Source organism: Abramis brama, assembly GCF_963993115.1.
Source record: "Abramis brama genome assembly, chromosome: 1".
In the NCBI taxonomy this organism is placed as follows: domain Eukaryota; kingdom Metazoa; phylum Chordata; class Actinopteri; order Cypriniformes; family Leuciscidae; genus Abramis; species Abramis brama.
This window is the reverse complement of record NC_139963.1, coordinates 24,691,340-24,718,398: the sequence shown is the minus strand read 5'-3', so window position 1 is coordinate 24,718,398 and position 27,059 is coordinate 24,691,340. Positions and strand designations below refer to the sequence as shown.

At 40.5% G+C, this 27,059-nt stretch overlaps 1 protein-coding gene across 1 annotated transcript; it reads right to left on the bottom strand.

The window, feature by feature from the left end:
- Positions 1-5,925: 5,925 nt before the first annotated feature.
- rnd2 (Rho family GTPase 2) lies at positions 5,926-24,636 on the bottom strand. The gene is made up of 5 exons (XM_084115798.1): positions 24,278-24,636; positions 23,235-23,322; positions 10,696-10,805; positions 7,376-7,510; positions 5,926-6,470 (listed from the first exon to the last, which is right to left on the bottom strand). Exons 1-5 carry the CDS (start codon positions 24,386-24,388, stop codon positions 6,201-6,203), a joined length of 714 nt encoding a protein of 237 aa, XP_083971924.1. The 5' UTR covers positions 24,389-24,636; the 3' UTR covers positions 5,926-6,200.
- Positions 24,637-27,059: the final 2,423 nt, after the last annotated feature.

Below are 27,059 nucleotides of genomic sequence, written 5' to 3'. Positions count from 1 at the left end.
CAAGTGTGCATGTCACTCTTCAAAGACTTCACTTGATCTCTCTCCCTCTCTTGTGTCTCTTTTTCTCCTTTTGTTTTGTCACTTTCCACACCAGGTTTGGCGTCTTGCCTGGGCAGCGCCAATAAACCTTTGCATTCCTAAAAAGCAGATGCAGCAAAGTGTGTCTGGAAATTACATCAACATTCTCATCCATTATTCAGCTTCTGAACTCCAGTGCCAAGGCACACACACACACACACACACACACACACACACACACACACACACACACACACACACACAAAGTTTCCAGGCAACACCAAAGCAAGTGTTTCATCAGTGTTTGCTTACAGTAAATGTGTTTGTGTATATTTGTGGACACATGCAGAGAGCAAAGTGCACTTAGAGACTCAGTGTCAGTGAAGCTCAATCTGATCAGTGAGAGTTCCACAAGCTCTGTGTTTATGTGTCAGTCATCCAAAACACAAACAGACTGTGCTGACAACATCAGTCACAAAATCTGTCACGAGTGAACACTCACTAACTCTGCTGAACAGCTTAGATCAGCCTACAGTGGTTATAGCTTGTCTGTTTTTGCTGGTTTTAAAGTGGGTGTAGGGGGTGGTAGCCAGCCGGTCTCCAATACTGACCAGCTGGATACCAGTTAAATACTAGCTTGACCAACGGAGCTAAACAACCTATGAACAGCAAGCCACTTTTGCCTGTTTCTTAATACACTGAACCTTACACTTTAATGCTATGATTCTCTGACTACACACATTAGTGAAATTTCAAAAAGGTCCTCTGTCTATTGTAGCGATGTTTGAAGCACAGCTCACACAGAAGTCACTTTAAAAACAAGCAGTTTTTGTTTGGCCAGTGTGTCGAATCCATGTGACCAATTTGAACTTGTTATGGGGAAATCTTTCATCCTCAAGCAGAATTCAAGATCGCATTGATCCCTATTGAAATGACTGGTTTCGCCCACAAAAGTCTGCTGAACAACGATAATGTAGACACAATTCTAAACATCAAAACAAAAATCATATAATAGGCCTATACACATACAAAACATACAGTGTGTATCTAATAAATATAATCAACACACTGCATTTATCTATTACTGGTAGTTTTATTAGTTTATTAGACTATATTTAATTGACTATTAAAAGAGAACTCCGGTCAATTTTAACATTGAGCTCATTTTTTTGTAAATTTGGAGTGCTGTCAGTAACAGAGAACAATGACAAAAATCAGTGTTGCCTATATACACTGTGTTATCCTCTTTTTAAAATGTGCACCCTGTTGACTTCAATGGGGCAAGTTTTAAACCTGCTTTTAGCCTCTTAACATCCTTGATGTGTCATTACAAGTGCACAGCCAATGTGAGTGATTCCTTCAGAGTGAACACGGTGAATCTGACTGCAGTAGATGTGAAAGATATGAATAAAAGTGATGTTAATTCAGCCAGCGCTCATACCTGTATTTACTTCCTGTTTTCAGTCGAAGTCCACAGTAGTCGATTGTCGAGTTCACGCGCGTGATCATAGGTAACTAAGCAACAGTGGAGAACTCGACAATCGTTCTTAATCTCATCTCGTGCGCTTTCTTTCATAGGCGCAGCTGCATAGTAAACATTCCTGAGGTAAATAAAGTCAAATAAAAAAATGACAGCACCTCAGCTGCTTCTCCACACTTTTACTTTGTTTACATATTCATAGACTATGCAAATGTAACATTCATCACCGTAACCATTCATAAATACTCTAGTTTGTATAATAACAATATTTATGAATACTCAAATGCATACCTAAAATCCTCCATCGCAAAGCCGTTTAAAAACTCTTCCAACGACTCTGTTTTATGCGTTGTGCAATGACAGTTGGGTAATTTTCGCTCTCCACTTCCTGTGAAGTGATGTATCAGTGTTCCCTTATTCCCTACGATGTTTGCAGTGCCCTTCGAACTGAACATGTTCACTCCCTTCAGATTGGAATCTCACTTAAGATGGTGGAATACCCTGTGAAGTCCACTTCGCAGTCCACTTACGTTCGAATGAAACGCACCTCGGTCTTTCATTACTCCCTTCGCCAAGTGCGTTCCAAACGGCTTCATTATGACACACAAGTGCCCTGCTCCTTCCAAAGTCCCCACTTCAAGTGCCCTTCAGAGTGAGTAGGGCATAGGGATGATCACCTCCGATTGGAATTTTCCCCATTGATGTCCAGTTCAAAGATTTATTGAGGCTAATCTGTATGCATGTTGATATTTGAGGTCTACAATTAAACAAAAAATAAGGAACAATTAAATAGTTTCATAAACGGTATTACAAACAGCACAAACAAAGTGAATTACAAGTGACATTTGTGGGGCCTAACAAGTAGAAAAACTGGTTGAATGAATATGTTATAAATAGCAATTAGTAACACAAGAATTCAGTAGCATAAACAAGATTAGTATATAATGAGCTGTTTCCATCCAAAGATACAATACAAATTAAATGACTTACTTTGTAATCAATCACTTACAGGAACAAACATGCAGAACATAATACAAGCACCGCCCACCTGCCACAAGTCCAGGCTTGTCTTAGCTTGTCTTGCATATTGGAATATAGTGTAATTGGAAGAATTAGAGAAACAAGAAACAAGAGAAAGAGAAAGAAGCACACAGCCATCTTTAGAATTTTGTATTTGAGCTTCCATTTTTGCATTAGATCTGTATATTTCTATGTATTCCTTGATGCTGTGGAAATACAAACCGGAAGACAGAACACAACAAGCGCATGCACTGAAAAGGGGCGGGGTTACATCAGGTCTGTATCAGGATATTTGGGACAATAATAATATTAGTAGTATAGGCCTGTGTTTTAATCAGCCAAAAAAAAAAGCTGCAGATATTTTTTGTAACTAGTTTTACAAGAATGTTTAGTAATTTGGCATAACTCTCAAATCATTCAGTGGCAAAACAAATGCTATAGTCTACACATGCTCATAGACAATCAGAGCACGGCAGTTGAACAGAAACATCACCTTGTCACAGAAGATCTCATATTTAGCTCTGTTTGTTTTCGCCTTTCGTCGCACCTGTGAACTCTCAATTGAAATGTGATTTTAAGGCTGGAATACTAATGCGAATGCTAATTCACCCCTGTTGTCTGTTCATCTGGTTACTTGCAGACGAAAGGGCATTTTGCCATTCAACATGATCTGCCAGCCACACACACTCAGACCCACGTTTGTTTTTGTATCATAGTACGGTCCCTCCTTTGACTTCTACCGTTTTATACTGAACTAAAAATATTTTATATCCCCTTTAACCCTTTAAGCATTTTTATATTGTCATTAATTAAAAAAAAAATATATGTTTAAGTGGTTTTCCTCGTGGGGAACACTGGTTGCTGATTTCAGGATTTACTATCCTCGTGGGGGAAGCCAAAACTTGACGGATACACTCTAGAGACACACACTTGATCATCCTTTTTGACTTGTGAGTTATTAAAAGACTGTGTGCATTCACATGCTTCTTTTTAGTTCATCATTCCTGTTTTGCCCAGCAAATGAGCAATTTCACATTCCAGAGTAAAAACAGTGGTTAGGACTTTGAAGGGAAGAATGTGTCATTGAATATTCAGAGTGCACATGATGGCTAACTGTCAGACACACACACACACACACACACACACACACACACACACACACACACACACACACACACACACACACACACACACACACACATCAACTAATCCTCTTACACTGCAGGCTGAGCTGTAGGGCTCGGCTGGTCATGACTGTTGCTGGCAGCCTCATCTACCTGCTGCTGTCAGAAGCTCATCACGCCACATGTTTCTCTCTCTCTCTCTCTCTCTCTCTCTCTCTCTCTCTCTCTCTCTCTCTCTCTGTGTGTGTGTGTGTCTCAGTGAGTGAACGTGCTTGTGTGCAGTGTTCACTAATACATAACATGTAAAATAAGTGTTTAAACTCAAACACGACTAATTCGAACTCATCTGTCAATCAGGGTTGGATGCATGACCTCTTTGTGTGTGTGTGTGTGTGTGTATGCATACATGTTCAAATGTATTTCTCAGTTTGTTCAAATTGATGGACTTCTTCGTAGAGCCTCCAGAAACCACGGCAACAGCATTCCCCTCATGCTAGACTCTGTTGTGATGTCACAAAGCTGTACACAGTTGCCGTGGCAATGACTGGATTTTTCCTGCCCTTTTTTTTTTTTTTTTGTGCATCTAACTGGCTCCAAGAGAATTTGCATACAGAAATAACCACTGTTTGCTGTATCCAGAACATTGTAATGCTGCACAAAGCTGGATTTCTTGAGTTACTTCTCTTTGAAGTTGGATTATGATTTTATTCCAAATTGGAATAGACATAAAAAGCACAAAACTCCCCGTTCTCCTGGCCTCTAGAATATAAATTAGAGTCAAATAATTAATTGAAACAAAATTACAATTGTTACCATACACTTTTGTAAACCCTGCAAGGAGAAATTGTTATTTTCTATGAATTATGTGGAACCAAACTTACAATGGAATCCTATGGGGAAAGGCAATAGAGTTTAAAAGCAATGCCGGTTCATATTGTTGGTAAAAGCATAAAGCACTTATATGAATTATTCTGTACTGAAATGTTTGGGGTCATAAGATTTTTTGGTTGCACTTTATTTTAAGGTGACAGTGTAATTATGCATTTAAGTACTGAGTAATATTAATTAGCTACATGTACTTACTATAGATTTAAGGTAGGATTAGGATTTGGTTTAGGGTTAGTTGCATGTAATTATGCATAATTTACTGTTATTACTATGGTAAGTACATGTAACATATGTAACAATGACACTGTAAAATAAAGTGTTACCGAATTTTTTTTTGTTTTAAAAAAAAATTCTATCAATGAAAACAGTTGGGCTGCTTAATATTTTTGTGGAAACCGTGATACACAGTGATACTGTATTCTTTGATGAATAGAAAGTTCAAAATAACACAATTTTAACAAGCACAATCAAATAACAAGCACAACTTTTGATCAATTTAATGTGTCCTTGCTGAATAAAAGTATTAATTCTTTAAAAAAGAATCAAACTGACCCCATACTTTTGAATATTGATATATATATATATATATATAATAATTTTGAATGTTCGTATATATAACAGTGTATACACGCTATATACAGTATGTGTTATTATATTATTTCTTGTATCGACATGGTACTGAAATGAGTTCAAATACTGGACCACAATGTTACAAAATCATTTTTATCTCAATATTATTTCAAAACTGTGTGTATTATAACATTTATTTACTTTCAATGTAAGTGCATTGTTCACAATGAGTAAACAGTAACGTTAAAAGAGTTTTTACAAACTGAATGACAATTTAAAGTAATTTTCTAATTTAATCCACAGAGTTTAAATGGGTTTTTACCAAAAAATAAAAATTGCCAAAAAACTTCATCCTTTGCCATGTCATGTCAAACCTATTTGACAACATGAGGGCGAGTAGATGATGACAGAATTTTCATTTTTAGGTAAACTATCCCTTTAACTTTTGTGTAACCTAGAAAACTCATCTGAATTATTGAAATTCCAGCTCGCAAAAATATACCACATCTATTCTTAGTCAGCATTTGCGTTGGTGTTTCAGTATAGTGTGAATGAAGTCTTTGTGATGGCATGGAGCATGACTGATGGTGCTGTCACACATGTAAAGGAGCGAACAGCAGAAGTCACAGATGTCTTTGTTCTGCTAATGCTAATGCTAATGATCACTAATGCTGGGGAAAGATTCTCAGAACTCCAGAATTCCAGGGATTTAGTTCCACACAAATGAGCTCGTTACAGATCTGCAACCTCTAGAGAAGTGTGTCACAAGAGATAAAATGAAAGTATGACACTTGGGGGTTGGGGAATATTGAAGCTGTCCACACATAAAATTCCAAACCCTTTTTTATTTATTTATTCTTTTTGCATTTGTTTTACACACTCTGTGACACTTAGGTCTGCTAAACCATACAACAATGATAAAAAATAAAAGCAAACTTGAAGTTAATAAATAGAACTCCTCTGTATAATGTATTCACACAACTGTACAGTCCCATGGGCCATAGGACAATATGACCCTCAATGTCCTATAAATACAGAGATTCTGTCCCTTCTGTGCAATCTTTTCTTCCACACACCCTGCTGTGACTGTATGCATTAGTCTACATGATTGTGCAACTCTTGGCTCTGTCCTCCCTGAGGGTCGGGGTGGGTTCGAGGGGTGTGTCTTGTGAGCTGACTGGCAGCAGAGGCTGATTAGATATGCGCTTGAGAGCGTGGCGCGAGGAGCTTCTCTTGAGGCTCGGGGCGGGTTCACGTCTGACGGACACGAGCGTGGTGATGTGAAAGACGTCTCGTACGCTGTTCACGCACATTCGGGATGAACATTCCACATATGCAACAGCGCCCAGCTCGCGTGCTCGTAAACTCCCCTGATAGACAGACAGAAAGAAGTCAGCATCATTGTACTGAGTCAGAACTATCCAGGAGCATTTACTTTCTCATTTCTCTATAAAAAAAAACATCGCAATTTCCTTGTCACTCTTTTGCGCTCTTTAATGTAAACTTTTTTATGGTACTTTCCTCGAATAGGGTGCAAAAATAATACCTGAAACTCCTCTAAAATGTCAGGGTTTTACACAATAAAAGGTCAGTGAAAGTACATGAACATATCTAATAGGCCTCACAGCAAAAACATGTAATTTTTGCCCATAATGCTTTAAAAATAAAAGTAGTGGGACAGAGTTGTACCATTTTAATATAAAGTGCCATCTATTTCTCTCTTTACAGAGTAGAATTATAGCGAGAACTAGGTGTTTCATAATGAAACGTTGCTACAGCGAGTTGACCCGCTCAGAGCATTGACGTAATAGAGGGAACATTTTCTACTGCGCTCTGTTTAATGTGTAATTATAGAGCTTTCTTTTAGTGTCTGTGAGTGCTTCAATGGTTTCAATCACAAGATATGAGCGGTTGACATGACATTTCAAGCTGTGACATCAGTGTACCGCAGTATGAGATGCTATACTTCATCTAAAAATATTTAAAACAGTTTTATATAGTCCTTAAGGAAGGTAAATATATTTGTCTTATACAAAAGAAATGTTTAATTAATTAATTAATCATTTTTTTTCATCTTAATTCATATTAATTTAGACACTATGAGCGATATTTGTGTTTTTTTATGGTTAGCTTGCTAGCAAACGTCCAACTATGTGTCTTAGTTCTTGTGTTTGTGTAGCAGCAGTTGAGTAAACACTGATGTCCTAACACAATCTCGCTTTTTTTCTTTGTGTTCTAGTCCCCTGAGTGTGTGAGAGAGTGTGTGTAAACTCACCTGTTCATGAGTGACAGGTATGAGTCTCTGTTTGGACAGTTCTCGTAAGGTGCTGACATCTGTTCTCATATCCAACTTACAGCCAACCAACACCAACTTTGCATTAGGACAATACTCCTGAGCCTCCACCTGCCACTGAAAGAACGAAAGAAAGAACCTGTCACTTTAAATAAAAACATCTGTCCACCTAATGACCTACTGATCAACACAACCATTCAAAAGTTTGGGGCATTTAAACAGGAATTAATACTTTTATTCAGCAAGGATACACTAAAAATTGATAAAAACAAACAGTAAAGATTTTACATTGTTACAAACGATTTCTATCTATCTATCTATCTATCTATCTATCTATCTATCTATCTATCTATCTATCTATCTATCTATCTATCTATCTATCTATCTATCCTTATCCAGCTATTTGTACAGTTGTAATCTAAATGTCAATTTAGCAGTTGTCACTGCTAAATGAATAAATGTAAATGTAATGGTAATCAAAATTGTTCAAACCCCCATTGCAAATCAGGTTTATTGGCAAAATTACAGACTTTCAGCTGTAATTGAAAATAGCTCAACACAACAAATGTTTCTAGTTATTTCCCCAAATTCAACTGAAAATGCTACTTTTAATGATTTCTGCTGTCTCTAAATTATTCAATCCTTTCATGGGAAGCATCTTTAGTACTTAGTAGAAAACCCTTTTGCTGTTCTGACCTGCTGCAAACGAGATGTATAACCAGACACCAGTTTCTGGCAGTGTTTCTGAGGAATCTTAGCCCATAGCAATGGCCTCCAGTTCAGTAATATTCTTGGGTTTGCGTGTTGTAAACGCCACCTTCAAATCCCACCAGAGATTTTCTATGGGGTTCAAGCCAGGTGACTGTGATGATGGCCACTGTAGAATCTTCCGTGCCTTGGTGGAGTTTAAGGTATGCTTGGGATCATTGTCCTGTTGGAAGGTTCAATGACGCCCAAACTTCAGCTTCCTCACTGACGGCATATTTTCTCCTAGGATTTCCTGATACTTCAATAAATCCATCTTGCCCTCCACACGCTGCAGGTTTCCAGTGCCAGAGGATGCTAAAGCTGCCGCAGAGCATCACCGATCACCACCATGCTTAACTGTAGACAGAGCGTTCTTTTCAGCATATGCTTCATTCTTCTTCCTCCAGACATACCTCTGAGACATAGGGCCGAAAAGTTACAGTTTTCTTTCATCGCTCCACAGAACAGAATCCCAAAACTTCTGTGGCTTATTTAAATGATTTTGAGCACTTTTCTCGTGCTTTTGGGTCAGTAGTGGTGTACGTTTTCGTGATGAATGTTGGCTGAATGTGGGCTAATGAAGCCCTTGATTAGTTGCATCTGGTGTGATTGAGACAACACCTGTTTTGCAGTTTTGTGCTGTTGTGACTCATGATTCTATTCAGGGGGTTAAATCATTTTAAGACTACAGAAGTCATGAATTTGGGGAAACCACTTGAAACATTTGTTGTGTTGAGCTATATCAATGACTTTTGCTTGATTTGTTCATTGCAAACAACTGAAAGTCTGTAAATATTTCCAGTAAACCTGGAAATATTTGCCTTTAAACCCTTTGCAATGGTGGTTGAATAATTTTGATTACAACTGTAATGTATAGATTTCAGTATTTAAAGTTTGGGAATAATATTTAAATATTTTATTTTGTTTTTTAGCCAATAGTAACAGTTGTTTATGCTGTAATACAGTGAGCTTGTGGTACACTGTGAGCTTGTGGTTTTTCTCCCTTCCTGTCATTTATGTGTGCATAATGAATGAATAATGTAATTGTGTGTGCATGAGAGAGAGAATTAGGGAAGCAATTTGACCAGCTATTGTCTGAATACTTTCAAACACTCACACTAATGCACATTCAAATCAAATCAGACAACATTTACACCAGTTTTTCTCAATTAACTATACAGCAAAGTAGACAACAACAACAGCTTCAAATCTCCTTTTACACCAGTGTAGCTTGAAATGACCCAGACCAGGCCATTTTCAGGAACATTCCTGCTATGCAGAACCATCCAGAGCCAGTTATTCAGACAGCTTATGTGTGAGCATGCATGGTGCATGTGTGTTATTCACCAGCCCCTGCAAAGGTTCAGCAATCTCAGCTATGGCACCATTTCACAGGTTCTGAATGTGTTCAACCATCCATCAAACAGCACTGTGATCTTTAACCTTAAATGCCACCATTAACTGGCCAATCGGAGGTCGCCGCCTGCCTCTCAACATTCCACAACAGCCTTTAGCTCCGCCCCTGTGGCCTCAGAGGTGAGATGCTGAAATGTAACAGCATTCAGTGTGTCTGGTGTGGCAGGGTTAGCATTAGGACAGTTAGAGAATGAAAGGCATTTAGAGGAATTTTGGGATAATTACATCAGATTAAATCACTCTCTAATAATTAAAAAAGAAACCCATATACACTACCCATTCTAAGGTTTGGGTTCTGTCTTTGAAAGAAGTCTCTAAGGCTCACAAAGGCTGCATTTATTTGATCAAAATACAATATAAACAGTAATACTGTGAAATATTATTACAATTAAAAAGAACTGTTCTCTATTTTAATATATTTTCAAATTTATTCCTGTGATGGCCAAGCTGAATTTTCAGCAGTCCTCAGTGTCACATGATGATGCTGTTTTGCTGCTCAATAAACATTTCTTATTATTATCAATGTTACAAATATTTTTGTGGAAACCATAATTTTTGGGGGGATTCTTTGGTGCTTTGAAAAACAGCATTTGTTTCAAATAGAACTCTTTTGTAAAATTATAAATATCTTGATAACAGTCACTTTCAATCAATTGAATGTGTCCTTGCTGAATAAAAGTATTAATTTCTTACCATTCAAACTTTTGAATGGTACTTTTTACCGTTACATATATAAATATATGTGATATTTGTTCATACTGCCCACTCTTCTTCCTGTATCATCCTAATATCTTTTTCTCACCAGACACATATAGACTTAAAACTGAAAAACACATTGAAACTTTTCAGTGCTAGGCTCACACCCTCATCACCACATAATTGCTGGCATCTGTGTTTAGGTAAAGCTTGTATTTTTGTGTAAATCCACAATGCCGTCATCCGCCAACTGCGAAACACCCACAAACAAAAACCTCTCTTAGTCAACAATTACATTGTGTTTTCACAGCGAGAGACTAACGCTGCAAGTTTCTGAGTGTTTACAACTACACCTAATAATGCCATTCCAAAATGCACTTTTACAAGTACATACGTTTTTAGGATGAGAGAAAAGAAGAAAGGAAAGGAAAGGAGATTCTGACCTTCTTAGGGATGCTGTCCAGCGTCTCGGGTCTGCTGATATCAAAACAGATGAGCACAGCATCACAGTCCGGATACGCAAGCGGTCGTACATTATCATAATACGAGGACCCTGCAGAACACAAAGCACAGAGAGGGGTCAGGAGAAAAAACGCTTCATTATAAAAAAAATAAAGCTGATGCTCAAATCAAAAGAGCGAAACACTGCTAATGGTGTGCTAACTGCTGTGACGCGTACAAATTATGTACAGTGGGTCATACAGCAGGGCAGATGATATAAAAGACTGATGTTTCTCCAGTGGTGAGTGCCTGAGCAGGAAGAGAGAGAGGTCAGTTTGATTCCAGCGCAGTCATTTCTTTCTTTTTGGCTATGTTCAGAATAACATTTTAACATTAGCGTCCATACTGCTCATAATGTGTGTTTATTGTGCACATTATGTAAATGTTTTTAAGCCTCCCCTTGTCAAAGGGTTCGGGGCAACATTCCTGGTTTAGCCATTGTTTCCCACAATGCAATGTGGCTAACTTGACACCATTTCCAGTGTAATTGAATGAATTAAAAGTAATACAGCAAAGATTTCTTATGTCTCTGTTTTTATGCATTAAAACATTTTACACGAAATACAAATGCTAAATAATTGGTTTTATTTCCAGTAAAAATAACTGAGCACCACTAATGAAACGTAATTGAGGTCATTATCAGTGTTATTTTAGTATCATTGAGATACTAGTTTTTATTTATTAAAACTAATATAGTTTTTATTCATATTTTGAATTAGTTTTTATATTTTCCCAATTTATTTTTATTTTAGTTAAAGCTTTTTTTGTGTATTTTTGACATTTTTAATATGTCTATATACAGTGAGGAAAATAAGTATTTGAACACCCTGCTATTTTGCCAGTTCTCCCACTTAGAAATCATGGAGGGGTCTGAAATTGTCATCGTAGGTGCATGTCCACTGTGAGAGACATAATCTAAAAAAAAAAAATCCAGAAATCACAATGTATGATTTTTTAACTATTTATTTGTATGATACAGCTGCAAATAAGTATTTGAACACCTGAGAAAATCAGTGTTAATATTTGGTACAGTAGCCTTTGTTTGCAATTACAGAGGTCAAACGTTTCCTGTAGTTTTTCACCAGGTTTGCACACACTGCAGGAGGGATTTTGGCCCACTCCTCCACACAGATCTTCTCTAGATCAGTCAGGTTTCTGGGCTGTCGCTGAGAAACACGGAGTTTGAGCTCCCTCCAAAGATTCTCTATTGGGTTTAGGTCTGGAGACTGGCTAGGCCACGCCAGAACCTTGATATGCTTCTTACAGAGCCACTCCTTGGTTATCCTGGCTGTGTGCTTCGGGTCATTGTCATGTTGGAAGACCCAGCCTCGACCCATCTTCAATGCTCTAACTGAGGGAAGGAGGTTGTTCCCAAAATCTCGCAATACATGGCCCCGGTCATCCTCTCCTTAATACAGTGCAGTCGCCCTGTCCCATGTACAGAAAAACACCCCCAAAGCATGATGCTACCACCCCCATGCTTCACAGTAGGGATGGTGTTCTTGGGATGGTACTCATCATTCTTCTTCCTCCAAACACGTTTAGTGGAATTATGACCAAAAAGTTCTATTTTGGTCTCATCTGACCACATGAGTTTCTCCCATGACTCCTCTGGATCATCCTAATGGTAATTGGCCTTGACGTGCTGGTTTTAAGCAGGTGAACCTTCCGTGCCATGCATGATTTCAAACCATGACGTCTTAGTGTATTACCAACAGTAACCTTGGAAACGGTGGTCCCAGCTCTTTTCAGGTCATTGACCAGCTCCTCCCGTGTAGTTCTGGGCTGATTTCTCACCTTTCTTAGGATCATTGAGACCCCACGAGGTGAGATCTTGCATGGAGCCCCAGTCCGAGGGAGATTGACAGTCATGTTTAGCTTCTTCCATTTCCTAATGATTGCTCCAACAGTGGACCTTTATTCACCAAGCTGCTTGGCAATTTCCCCGTAGCCCTTTCCAGCCTTGTGGAGGTGTACAATTTTGTCTCTAGTGTCTTTGGACAGCTCTTTGGTCTTGGCCATGTTAGTAGTTGGATTCTTACTGATTGTATGGGGTGGACAGGTGTCTTTATGCAGCTAACGACCTCAAACAGGTGCATCTAATTTAGGATAATAAATGGAGTGGAGGTGGACATTTTAAAGGCAGACTAACAGGTCTTTGAGGGTCAGAATTCTAGCTGATAGACAGGTGTTCAAATACTTATTTGCAGCTGTATCATACAAATAAATAGTTAAAAAATCATATATTGTGATTTCTGGATTTTTTTTGTTTAGATTATGTCTCTCACAGTGGACATGCACCTACGATGACAATTTCAGACCCCTCCATGATTTCCAAGTGGGAGAACTTGCAAAATAGCAGGGTGTTCAAATACTTATTTTCCTCACTGTATTATTTTCTATTTCAGTTTTAGTTATTTTTAGTATATTAAGTTTTTATATTTTATTTTCTATATTTTATTCCAAGTAAAAAAAGGTTTTAGTTTTAGTTAACTATAATAATCCTTTTCCATAAACTCTCTTTCCATGGCTTTGTTCTCAATGGAAAACTGACACTGCTTACTGTGCAGTACAGTATATACTGCTTTCTATTTGCAACATTATTATTACAGTAGAATATTAGCACGGTATTATGCCACTGTTGTCACCTGACCTCACTGCATTGTGTGTTTAATTTAGTGGTGTCCAGTTATAATCACTGAAATAAAACATTTTGTGTCATACTTGCTAATTTGTCAAGAAATAGATTAAAAATCACAGTTATACTGCTTCCAGATCATTTGTGATGTTGGAAATAGAAAATTTGCATAACGTGCACAGTATACATACTTACTGCCACTGTCTACAACTGCCATACTCTCTGTCTTTCCTGATCTCCTCTCTCTCACTCTCCTGTCCTTCCCTCGAGTGAGGACACAAATCCAGACATAGACGGTGAGAGATAGCGAGGGAAAGAGAGAGGACTCTGAGAGTGACAATGAGTGTTTGAAGCGCTGATCAAAGCTATCAGTTATTATGGGCTGGCCTCAGGAGTCACCCTATGAGCTACATGTCCCACAATCCTCTCTGGCAGATCTGTCAACCATAGCCACGGAGAGATGGTTGAATCTAATTTCTTGGATGAGAATGGAAATAAGGATAAGAAGAAACTAATCAAATTTTACAGAGAAAGAGGCTGGAATGGAAAGAAAGGCTGATATTGTTGGTTTGTATGTCGCCATGTTGAGAGTGCTAGTCCACAGGGACACTTTTTTCTGTTCTCACTGGAACAGCTTCTAAAATACACTTGCTTACTTAGCTGTTTAAATGAGGACACACTATAGACTTATATCGTTTATTTTTGTTATTATTATTAATGATAATGAAAATGAATGATATATAATAATAAAGATAATAATAATGTTACCTTTCATAAAAGGTAAGATGATTCATATATTATTAGTTTTATTATTACTATTATAATAATAAACAAATAATATATGTCATATATTATTAATTTCCCTTTTTGTTGTCATCATCATCATAATACTGTTCTCCTTCATAACAAGGTAAATGTTTCATACATTATTATTATTATTAATAGAATAATAATAAAATGTATTTTAATCATTTTCCTTTCATTACGTATGGATGGAATGTCCCCTAAAAGTTGTATTTTTTATTTTTATTAGACCCCCTCCTTGAACTGCCACCTTAACGTGGTGGAGGGGTTTGAGTACCCGAATGACCCTAGGAGCTATGTTGTCCGGGGCTATATGCCCCTGGTAGGGTCTCCCAAGGCAAACAGGTCCTAGGCGACGGGTCAGACTAAGAGCGGTTCAGAAACCCCTTATGAAGAAATTAAATCCAAGGACCGTGACGTCGCCCGGTATGGCGCAGCCGGGGCCCCACCCTGGAGCCAGGCCTGGGGTTAGGGCTCGTATGCGAGCGCCTGGTGGCCGGGCCTCCCCCCACGGGGTCCGGCCGGGCTCAGCCCGAAGGAGCGACGTGGGGCCGCCTTCCCGTGGGCTCACCACCTACAGGAGGGACCGTAAGGGGCCGGTGCTTAGAGAATCGGGCGGCAGTCGAAGGCGGGGGCCTCGACAGCCCGATCCCTGGACAGGGAAACTAGCTCTAGGGACGTGGAACGTCACCTCGCTGGCGGGGAAGGAGCCTGAGATTGTGCGTGAGGTTGAGAGGTTCCGACTAGAGATAGTCGGGATCACCTCTACGCACAGCTTGGGCTCTGGAACCACACTCCTCGAGAGAGGATGGACTCTTCACCACTCTGGAGTTGCCCATGGTGAGAGGCGGCGGGCTGGTGTGGGTTTGCTTATAGCCCCCCAGCTCAGCTGCCATGTGTTGGAGTTCACCCCGGTGAACGAGAGGGTCGCTTCCCTGCACCTTCGGGTCGGGGATAGGTCTCTGACTGTCGTGTGTGCCTACGGGCCAAACGGCAGTGCAGAGTACCCGGCCTTCTTGGAGTCTCTGGGAGGGTTGCTGGAAAGTGCTCCGACTGGGGACTCCGTCGTTTTACTGGGGGACTTCAACGCCCACGTGGGCAACGACAGTGACACCTGGAGGGGCGTGATTGGGAGGAACGGCCCCCCTGATCTGAACCCGAGTGGTGTTCAGTTATTGGACTTACAGCTTGTCCATAACGAACACCATGTTCAAGCATAAGGGTGTCCATCAGTGCACGTGGCACCAGGACACCCTAGGCCGTAGGTCGATGATCGACTTTGTGGTCGTTTCATCTGACCTGCGGCCGTATGTCTTGGACACTCGGGTAAAGAGAGGGGCGGAGCTGTCAACTGATCACCACCTGGTGGTGAGTTGGATCCGATGGCGGGGGAGGAAGCTGGACAGACTCGGCAGACCCAAGCGTACCGTAAGGGTCTGCTGGGAACGTTTGGCCGAGTCTCCTGTCAGAGAGATCTTCAACTCCCACCTCCGGCGGAGCTTCGACCGGATCCCGAGGGAGGCTGGAGATATTGAGTCCGAGTGGACCATGTTCTCCACCTCCATTGTCGAAGCGGCCGCTTGGAGCTGTGGCCGTAAGGTCTCCGGTGCCTGTCGAGGCGGCAATCCCCGAACCCGGTGGTGGACACCGGAAGTAAGGGATGCCGTCAAGCTGAAGAAGGAGTCCTATCGGGCCTGGTTGGCTTGTGGGACTCCTGAGGCAGCTGACGGGTACCGGCAGGCCAAGCGGACTGCAGCCCGGGTGGTTGTGGAGGCAAAAACTCGGGCCTGGGAGGAGTTCGGTGAGGCCACGGAGAAGGACTATCGGCTGGCCTCGAAGAGATTCTGGCAAACCGTTCGGCGCCTCAGGAGAGGGAAGCAGTGCCCTACCAACGCTGTTTACAGTAGAGGTGGGGAGCTGTTGACCTCAACTGGGGATGTCGTTGGACGGTGGAAGGAATACTTCGAGGATCTCCTCAATCCCGCTGTCACGTCTTCCATTGAGGAAGCAGAGGCTGAGGGCTCAGAGGTGGACTCGTCCATCACCCAAGCTGAAGTCACCGAGGTAGTCAAGAAACTCCTCGGTGGCAAGGCACCGGGGGTGGATGAGATCCGCCCTGAGTACCTCAAGTCTCTGGATGTTGTGGGGCTGTCTTGGCTGACACGCCTCTGCAGCATCGCGTGGCGGTCAGGGACAGTGCCTCTGGGATGGCAGACCGGGGTGGTGGTCCCTCTTTTTAAGAAGGGGGACCGGAGGGTTCCAACTACAGGGGGATCACACTTCTCAGCCTCCCTGGGAAAGTCTATGCCAGGGTACTGGAGAGGAGAATACGGCCGATAGTAGAACCTCGGATTTAGGAGGAACAGTGTGGTTTTCGTCCAGGCCGTGGAACACTGGACCAGCTCTATACCCTCTACAGGGTGCTGGAGGGTTCATGGGAGTTTGCCCAACCAGTCCACATGTGCTTTGTGGATTTGGAGAAGGCATTCGACTGTGTCCCTCGCGGCGGCCTGTGGAGGGTGCTCCGGGAGTATGGGGTCCGGGGTCCTTTACTAAGGGCTGTCCGATCCCTGTACGACCGAAGCAGGAGCTTGGTTCGCATTGCCGGCAGTAAGTCAGACTTGTTCCCGGTGCGTGTTGGACTCCGGCAGGGCTGCCCTTTGTCGCCGGTTCTGTTCATAATTTTTATGGACAGAATTTCTAGGCGCAGCCAGGGGCTGGAGGGTGTCAGGTTTGGTGACAACACGATTTCGTCTCTGCTCTTTGCAGATGATGTTGTCGTGTTGGCCTCATCAAGCCAGGACCTTCAGCATGCACTGGGACGGTTTGCAGCCGAGTGTGAAGCGGCTGGGATGAGAATCAGCACCTCCAAATCCGAGGCCATGGTCCTCAGTCGGAAAAGGGTGGCTTGCCCACTTCAGGTTGGTGGAGAGTTCCTGCCTCAAGTGGAGGAGTTTAAGTATCTTGGGGTTTTGTTCACGAGTGAGGGAAGGATGGAACGGGAGATTGACAGACGGATCGGTGCAGCTTCTGCAGTAATGCGGTCGATGTACCGGTCTGTCGTGGTAAAGAAAGAGCTGAGCCGCAAGGCGAAGCTCTCGATTTACCGGTCAATCTACGTTCCTTCTCTCACCTATGGTCATGAGCTTTGGGTCATGACTGAAAGGACAAGATCCCGGATACGAGCGGCCGAAATGAGCTTTCTCCGCAGGGTGGCTGGGCGATCCCTTAGAGAAAGGGTGAGAAGCTCGGTCACTCGGGAGGAGCTCAGAGTAGAGCCACTGCTCCTCCACATCGAGAGGGGTCAGCTGAGGTGGCTCGGGCATCTGTTCCGGATGCCTCCTGGACGCCTTCCCGGGAAGGTGTTCCGGGCGCGTCCCACTGGGAGGAGACCCCGGGGAAGACCTAGGACACGCTGGAGAGACTATTGGCGCTTTTCCATTACCAGTACCAGCTCAACTCGAGTCGACTCGACTCGCCTCGGCTCGGCTCAGCTCGCTTTTCGCTCCGTTTTCCATTGCAGATAGTACCTCCACAATAGTACCTGGTCGTCATAGCGACGCCGCAGGAAACTGCCGTGACTTAATCTTTTACGCGAGACGCGCGAGACACACCCACTACCCACACACACAGCACAATGGAGGAAATCGAGTGTATGCTGTTTTTGGATGTTTTTATTTTTGTTTTTGCTGTTTTTTTATTCAGGATACTCCGTCTGGTGCGTGCAATGATGACGCAGTGAATAGTGACGATTCTCTCTGACCAATCAGCAATCTGTCGTGTTTTCACGTCACATTTTAGTATCGCCTCAGCTCGTCTCAGCCCGCTTAGAACCTCGCCGGAGGTGGTACGAAAAAAAGTACCTGGAAGCAGGTACAGGTACAACTTTTACACAGTGGAAAACCAAACAGAGCCGAGTCGAGCCGAGCCGAGTCGAGCCGAGGCGAGCTGGTACTGTGTAGTGGAAAAGCGCCATATGTCTCCCGGCTGGCCTGGGAACGCCTCTGTGTCCCCCCAGAAGAGCTGGAGGAAGTGTCTAGGGAGAGGGAAGTCTGGGGATCTCTGCTTAGACTGCTGCCCCCGCGACCCGGCCCCGGATAAGCGGAAGAAGATGGATGGATTTTTATTAGACTTCGCCAAGTTCTTGGGACAGATTTGTACCCACAGTACGGCTCAGTAAAAACCCAACACACACAGACACACACAGACACACACATACAGTTGCGCCGCATCGCAGTGTGCAAACACTTCTTAGCACTTCTGTTGTCTGTATCTGTTTAAAAATTTAAACACCTTCCCATTTATGGTCACTCTTCTCTGCCTATGCTAAAACATTCACACCATGTTAAAAAAACATTCATTTCCTGTCTTGTTTGCAGTGGATGTTATAAATCACCACATAAATCTCTGCCAGTTGTTTTATTTTCTAGACATTATTACTGTGATTATGTCTGTAGTGCTAGACATAATTTGTATCTTGTCAAGAACAGTGTGTCCATATGAAATGATGACCTGAATGTTTGCCAGTAAACATTCTCCTCTTCCAGTCCCTAGATTCACCTCTTGCCAGCTGTGCAGCTGTGTGTGTGTGTGTGTGTGTGTGTGTGTGTGTGACTGAAGCAGAACTCTATGGGATGTCATTACAGATTGTTGAAGATGTAGCCGTAAGCACAAGAGTGTCGGTTAGCTCAGGAGCACCACACATATGCTCACACACACATCCGCAGACACCTCATTAAGACCCATCAGAGACACAGCTTGATTACCTGTGTGAATCTGTGTTTATGCTCGCATTTTTGTAGATCTAAACAGGCCTAAAGGTAATGAGCAAACAGGCTAAGCAGAATTCAAATGCCCTCAATTCAAAAAAGGATAAAGGGATATATAGTTCACCCAAACATTCAAATTCAGTCATCATTTACTCACCTTCATGTCACTCTAAACCTATATGATTTGTATATTTTGAAGAATGTTTCAACTGTTTTTGTCCATGTAATGAAAGTCTACGAGGTTCAAAACAACATTGAATTCCACAGAAGAAAAGTCATTTAGCTTAGGAATGACACAATAGTTTTCATTTTCCCTTTAAGCTCTATGAACAACATCTGGTCCATGCTGTTGATTACCATTTTCAACTAATTTCTCAGAATGTCACACAAAAATCGCATTGACAGATGTGTGATTAGAATGGAAGTCTTTGGTGTAAACGTCCCACTACAGCCCCATAGACTTCCTTATAAGTGGATTTCTGTCAACATGTTTTTTGGTTTTACCAACTGAGGGACGACTCGATATAACTGAAAACACAGAGGGAAATGCTTAAGAAAGCATACACAACATTTAACAGAACAAATCACATTTGGTGAAACAAAGGGAGCCTCTCATTACCATTCAGCGTTCTCATTACTCATTTCTCATTAGTCATCAAATTATTAGTTGCCCTAGTTCTCCAGATGGTCGGGCCAATACTCCCATGTCCCATCCAGTTCTAGATTTTACAACCGCAAATTCAGTTTACACAATCATTCATTACAAATCAACACATTGTGACAAATTAAGATTTATTCATATGTTTACATAATTTTGTAGCACTTAAAGCTAATCCCTTTCATGGCAAAATACTTCCTATATCCCACACTCTCAGAAAAAATGGTACAAAAGGGCAGTTGGCTTTCAAAAGGTACGCATTTGTACTTTTTTAGTGATAAAAAAAAAAGCCTATTACTTTAAAGGTACATATTGTTACCTAAAACATACATATTAGTAACCTTTGAAAGGGTACTGCCCGAGTGACAGCTTTTGTACCATTTTTTGTCACGGACTTAGTTGCATATAGTTCAAAGATGACGAGGAAGATATGATAAATCCTAACAGTTTTTCATAAATCCACAAGCGAATCCAAAACCAATCATAACGTTAGACAACCAACACGTAGACATTAACAATACCCAACAACTGAAAGGAAAACAAGCATGAACTTAAATACTCTTTGAAACTGATGATAATTAACGACAAACACCTGAACTGGATGACAACATAATCTGTAACCATGACAACAACACAAGGAAAACAAAGTCCAAATGGTATGTGTGTGACATTTTTTTCTTTCTAAAAGAGACATTTAAAGTTAACAACAATAATAATAATAATAATGAAATTAATCATATATAATGTTTAGTTTTTTATTTATTTATGGTGACAGATTTGTTCACATGGTTACATAATTGTGTAGTACCATAAGCTACTTTACATGTCAAAAATACTTTATTTTATCCCAGCTTAATGTGTGGAGACAACTATGAGCAGTTGTTATCTTGGAAATAAAAATGTGTATATATATATATATCGTTTTTTTTTTTACACTCAACATTTGTCCAAAAAAAAAAGATTCTACTTCTGGCTCATTCATCATGGTCAAGTCAAGTGCATTGTGGGATACAGTAGGCTATTTCATGCAGTTTGCTCTGTTGCATGCTAAACATTTTCCAAAATGTAAAACGTCATTTTGGTATTCTATGCATACAAAAAGAGTACAAGTTGCAAGTTGTATGTAAGAATTAGAGTAGTATGTTTGTATGCATTTCCCAACATTGCTGTTGTTTTAGCGACACATTTGGTGGCGAAAGAGATGCAGAAAGCACCTTTAATGCATGTGGCCATACATAGGGAAATGCTTTAGTTTAGCATTTACATACTTTTGTACTGTTTATAAGTTACACCAACTTGTGCATAATTTTAGGTTGCTTGGTAAGACAGTATTGGCCAATAAAGTACATCTGATTATACATACACTTTACACACATAGCTGCTTGGTGCCTGGCTGTTGTCAAGAGGGCTTACTGACACCACTTTTAAACAGTGATAAAGTTCACAACCAGTTGAACTTCATTATCATGCTGAAACATGGACTCTTGTGTCCCAGACTGTGTATGAGAGCACTTACAGTAAAGAGAAGATTTACTCTCGACAGGGTTACAGTCCGACCCCGGCACAACCCTACAGATCAACAACAACAGTGGGAGAGGAAAACATTCCCATAGGAACTTAAAAATGGAGATGACAAGAAAAGAAATTCCCATAAAGGACTTTTATAGCAGGGTGGGGAAACATGCAGAGGCCTAGAGCGGGGGATTTATGGGTCACGCTTGCTGAGAAACCCCTGAAGTGTGTGTCAGGACGAGTGTGTGTCAGCAGTAGTGTAGTTTAACACCAAGTGTGCTACAATCCACACAGACAGTACTGTCCAAACACACATGCACAGCCCTGAACATATTGCTTGAATTCTGGCTAACTTGTTGGCTTTTGTTTCAAAGAAGAGAAGCTAGAATCCACACAGAGCCATTTATATTACAGATCTCACCCAGAGATACAGTCCAGAACTCAAAAGCAATATAACAGGATCATATCCCACTCTAAATTCATAAACTCTGTATTGTCTATTGTGTATTGTTAAATCAAAGCAGTGAGAGTTCTGCTACCCGACTCTTTTGAGTCACTCCAGCGAACCAAAGAGCCATTTTCAATTACTCTAATACAAAAACACAAGAGGTCGGCGAGGCCATGAGAGCGGTCAGCAGTCAGCAGGGACAGGAATGAACCGCGTCCATGCACAGGCTAGACTGGCACCAGGATTTGTTACAGTAGAATGTTTGCTATTGCATCTATCTGTCTATCCATGAGGAGGTTTCAAAATTTACACTCCCAGACTGTCCTAATCAGTCTGACGCCACTAGAGAGCACAATGCATAAGTCACAGTAGATCACTGGCTATGTTTGGAGTGAAATACTAGTATACTACCTATTGCATACTGCCTAATATACTGTAATATGGATGATTTAATGTATTTATAGAATATATTTATTATTATATATGTAATGAACGTAGGCCAGTGTGTGCCTGTATGTGTTATGTGAATGTGGAACGGTGTACGTGATCATTATAGCTGACTGTATTACAAGCGTGTTTTTTTAAGCGAGTGGTATGAAATTATCATGCACATTTCAAAAAAAGAGTCAGAAAATGATCAAATTGTTAAAAATCAGTGACATTACTTCTGCCAAAGCCGCTTTAAGGCAAGCCTACAAGGTGAGCAAAAAATAGCGTAACACTGTGGTATGCAGAGATAGAGGCTTTTTTTAAAATGGATGTCAATGGAGGAGAGGCTTCACTACGCTGAATAAACCACTTTTGTGAGGAAACAGCTTATCATTTAATGAATCGACAGCCTCTCGGCTAATCTTCAACATGTTTGCTCTTAAACTTTCATTTGAATTGATCTATTTTTAGACTTGACACAGAGAAAACAATGATGTTTTATAGGAGAAGTCACGGACAATTGCACGACAGGTAGGATTCAGTTGACGGCACTTCTCATTCATTTCTATGGTATCCGCAAACAGTGACCGACAGTCGCACAACTATGAACGAAATTCAATGACGTCAAGGCTGTGATTTGATTGGTTATCAAGTCACACGTGATCTAAGTTCCAATGTTTTCCAAAGTTAGAGCCATGGACCATCGTATCTTCCAATAATAAGACCATCTCTGCTTCTGGTTCAGGTCAAGTGCAGTGCATTGTGGGATACCGTATTGTGAACCTGTTGTATAACGCAGTTTGGTAAATGTAGTAGGTCAGTCATGCGTTTTGATGATTTCTCAAAAATAAGTAAATACAATTTTGCATACTATGCACCTTATTTTTCACATGAGAGTCGGCACGGTCATTGTAATTTGAATGTGTCGAGACTTCCGGTCACAAAAACTGTCCATTATGATTTTGCAATCTGCTACTTGTTTTTGAATTATTTTAATTTAATATGGTAACCATCAACACACTGGTTTGTAGCGCATATTATTTTACCATTTGCAGCATTTTGTTATTTTTCTAGTTGATTCCCTACAGCGGCAAATGAATTGGAAGTCTTGGCAAATTCACAGAATAGCTTACTTCCGTGATAAAAAAAATATGGTGGATAAAAACGGCAGTATAGCATACTATTCAGACAATGGTTTAATTTGATGCCATGACAGATCTTACCTGATGTATCCCACATGTTCAGCTCGATGCGGTGCTTATCGATCTCAAAGCTCGCAGTGTAGTTCTCAAACACCGTGGGCACATAATTCTGCAATGAAAAATCATATTACTGGTAAATTATTACTGGTCAACTATTTAAAGTCAGCATGAAACAGAAGTTGCGATAGGCTTTTCTTCCCTGTTGTGGTGTATATCTGAGTGAAACGGCTTCTCAAACAAGAAAAAATGTAGGGGCGGGAATTGATTTTGTCTATTGGGAATTGATTGGATGGTTGTGGTTTGCTATTGCCGTGATGTCATGTGAGTGACAGGTTGCCCCGCCCTCACATCATCAGAGAAGACATGTAGCAGCTATTTTGATTTCATGGTGACTTTAAAATAGCTTACTTTTTGAACAAAGTTTTGTGTGATCTCCTTGCAATGTATGTATATATAATAAAACAATAAATGATGACAGTCTTTATGTTTTATCCTATACGAATCCAACATCGCGCAGCCTTCGGTAAGTCATCTATTTATTTTTTTCTTATTACTTTTTTTTTTTACTAAATAAGTTGCATAGATTGGTCTAATTTGAGAAGTAAAAGTAAAATTGATTGAAAACATCGAGTTGAAAACATCGAGTTGGTCAGACTAGTTCTTAAGACATAATCGCTGTGTTTATGCAACTGGCCCTAACTTGCAATCTAACCTTTATAGTTTTGTAGTGAAATGTTATTTGAAAAGATCATCACGAACAGTTTCACTTCAGCGTCTCGTTTCATGAACGCCTTTCCGTGGCAAGTTAAAAACCCTTTATTCTATGCAGCTGCGCTCCAGTGCGACATGATGAACTCGGGACATCATGCAGTTTATTGAACTCAAAACAATGTATGAACTTGAATCGCATAATTAAATCAACTTCAATGCAAGATGTTCATTGGTTTAAAACAGACATAATATTAGGCTACTCCGACTGTTGTCATCAGTCCACTCGTCTAATTTAGTAACTTATTTTCTGTTTTTATAGTAATATGACATTTAATGATAAATGATGGGTTCACCTCTGGGTAGCTGTCCTTGGCGAACACATGCAGCAGCGCAGTCTTTCCACACTGAGTGTCACCGACCACCACGATCTTACAGCGACTGCACTGTCCTTCCATCATCATCATCACTATCAGCACTGTCCTAGCGCTTAACCAACACCATCCGCTGCCTGGTGACGGAGCTTTAAAACGCAGAATGAATGATTCAGAGTGAGTCTGTCTGAGCGGACGGGTTATGTGCCAGGGAGAGAGTCCACTCACACTGGCGTGGCGCGCGCCCCTCCCCGCCCGTCCTCCTGTCAGTCTCCTGGTTCCCACGGTGACACCACGCGCTGAGTCTCGCGCGTCACGCGCCTCGTGCTGTCTGTCTGTCTCTCTCTCTCTCTCGACTCAGCTCTCAGACCCTTGATTTCTAATGAAACGTTGCCGTTGCCGATCTAGCCTTCCTACTGACTGAGGTTTGGGCATGGTGTAAATTAAACGACCCCTCTGGCTCGTGTATGGAAATCGTTAACGATGTGATTTAAGTTAATACATCACTGAATCCACCCAAGGTCATGAAAAATATTATGAAAATATCGTAAAAATGTCAAATATCATGCACTCGGAACATTAGTGAAACTTAAAAAAAAAAGTCAGAAAGTGTTAGCCTGTACTGAAGAGAGAGAGAGAGAGAGAGCGAGAGAGAGAGTGAAGTGATTTCTCGAAGAACAGCACGAGTCATCTGAAATCCTGAGCCTTTTTGTCTATCTTTGATTAATTTAATTGCTTTTTCCAGCTTTTGGGTAATAACTTTATCTTCCTAGTAGAACCATTAAAAAAAGAGAGAGATCAAATGTAGAGATATGGAGCTGTTGTATTTTACAGGATGTATATGGAACTGTTATATTTTTAGTTAGCCTACCGTTTGACTTTTACATTTATTTTTGTGTTTGAACTTAATAATGTCAGCATAAAGCAAAGGTATTCTCAGTTCTTTGAAAAAGAGTTAAGTTTAACTTTTTAAATAAACGGCCAATCCATTCCATCGGCGTAATGAATATAGCATATCACAGTTCTTTTAATTAGTAATATATTAAAAGTTAACGTTTTTAGTTCCAATGATTTTAAACTTTTCAAGAGCCTTAATTTAAAGTTATGTTTCTGTCAAAGTTTGTGCCAAAAAAAGAAGCAAGTTTGTGCCTACAAGTCCTTTCGCATTCATTGTAAAAGTAATGCCGCCATCTTCTGTTTACTGAAGGGATTGCAGATGTTGAGTGTTGTAGACACATCTGTGTTTGCTCAGTTTAGTTCACTGCAAGATTACTGCAAGATTTTTTTTAAATATATTTGTCTTTTAAATGTCATCGTTCTCAACTTCTTTACATGGACTCATCGTGTTTAACTTTAAAACTAGCGTTGTGGCCGTAATTTACGTAATAGTATAGTATAGACAGCAGTGAGCTTAGTAGCCTAACATTTAGTTTAGTTCTGGTGATGAAGTCATACTCTAGTCTAATATATTAATTTGGCCTCAGGCATTTAGTTCACGCCCTAAGCCTAACCATTACTGACAATCAGCATCCAGAGATGCAGCCACACCCATTTAGCGCTGTCCTGCTCTTACCAACAGGGGGAGACAAATACCACAAGACCACGAACTTGTACCTATTACGACAGCACAAATTAACCAAGCTTTTCGTGTTGTTTCATTTAGCATTGAGCTGTTGTCACCGAGAGACCACTGAATTGTGTTATTTGGTTGTCACAAGAAGTTTTCAAAACTAGAAGTGATCTGACTATCACTAACCACAGTAGGTTAGCCAATAGCCAACCACATTCATGCTTTCCATTAATGTTTACTTTCATACAATGAGGTTTATGACCTTCTGAACGATTTAACTGCATTATATTCAAATGTCATATTCTTTCAGCGTTATTTCTCATTTTATAGGCTATATATTCCTCCTACTTGCAGGTTGCATACATTTAGATAAACTAAGTTTACAAATACATCAAAGATTTTTGATGTAGGCCTGTTTTTTTTTTATAGAAAGATTTGAGATTTTAGGAATCTTTTAAAAATGTTAATCCACTTAAACAAGCTCTCATTCCCATCTAGATTACTGTAATACTTTTTGGCACATAGTCCCATGAAAAGTAAAGACTTTGTTTTGTGTGATAAATAACATGGATGCTTGTATCAATATTAAAGGTTACAATTTATATGAATATTATGATATTATGTATATATATGTAAGTTTTTCACCATCTGAAATCTGGTGATATTAGTTTTAACATATTATAGTTTACTATAGTATAAAATATATAGCATGCCACACAGCAGGAAACGGTCACTACTTGAAATGTCATGTCAATCAGTTTTGTAGGTTTTGGTCTGATCATACACATACCCTTGGTTTCACAGAAGAAGCTTTAAGCTTAGTCCCTGACTAAAATACACCTTTGAGCTGTTTTAACTGAAAGCGACATACACTGGCATTATCTTAAAATGTCAGTGCCATTGTTTTGTCTCAAGATGGACACCAGTATTGTTTTTTTTCTAGGACATGTTTATAAAAGATACTTAAATGTCCTAATTGAAGTAAGGCCTAATCCTAACTTAATCTAAACCCTGTCTGTGAAACCAGGCCTTAATATGTTTATTTGGTCAAGTACTGAATGAGTGTGTTGTGGACATGGTTACATAAAGAACCGTCTACCTAAATATATTAAGCCTGTTTGCTTGTCAGAGGGAGAGCAGTCAGTGGGTATTTAGTGTCTTAGCACAATATAAACAGTATGTATCTACATATGG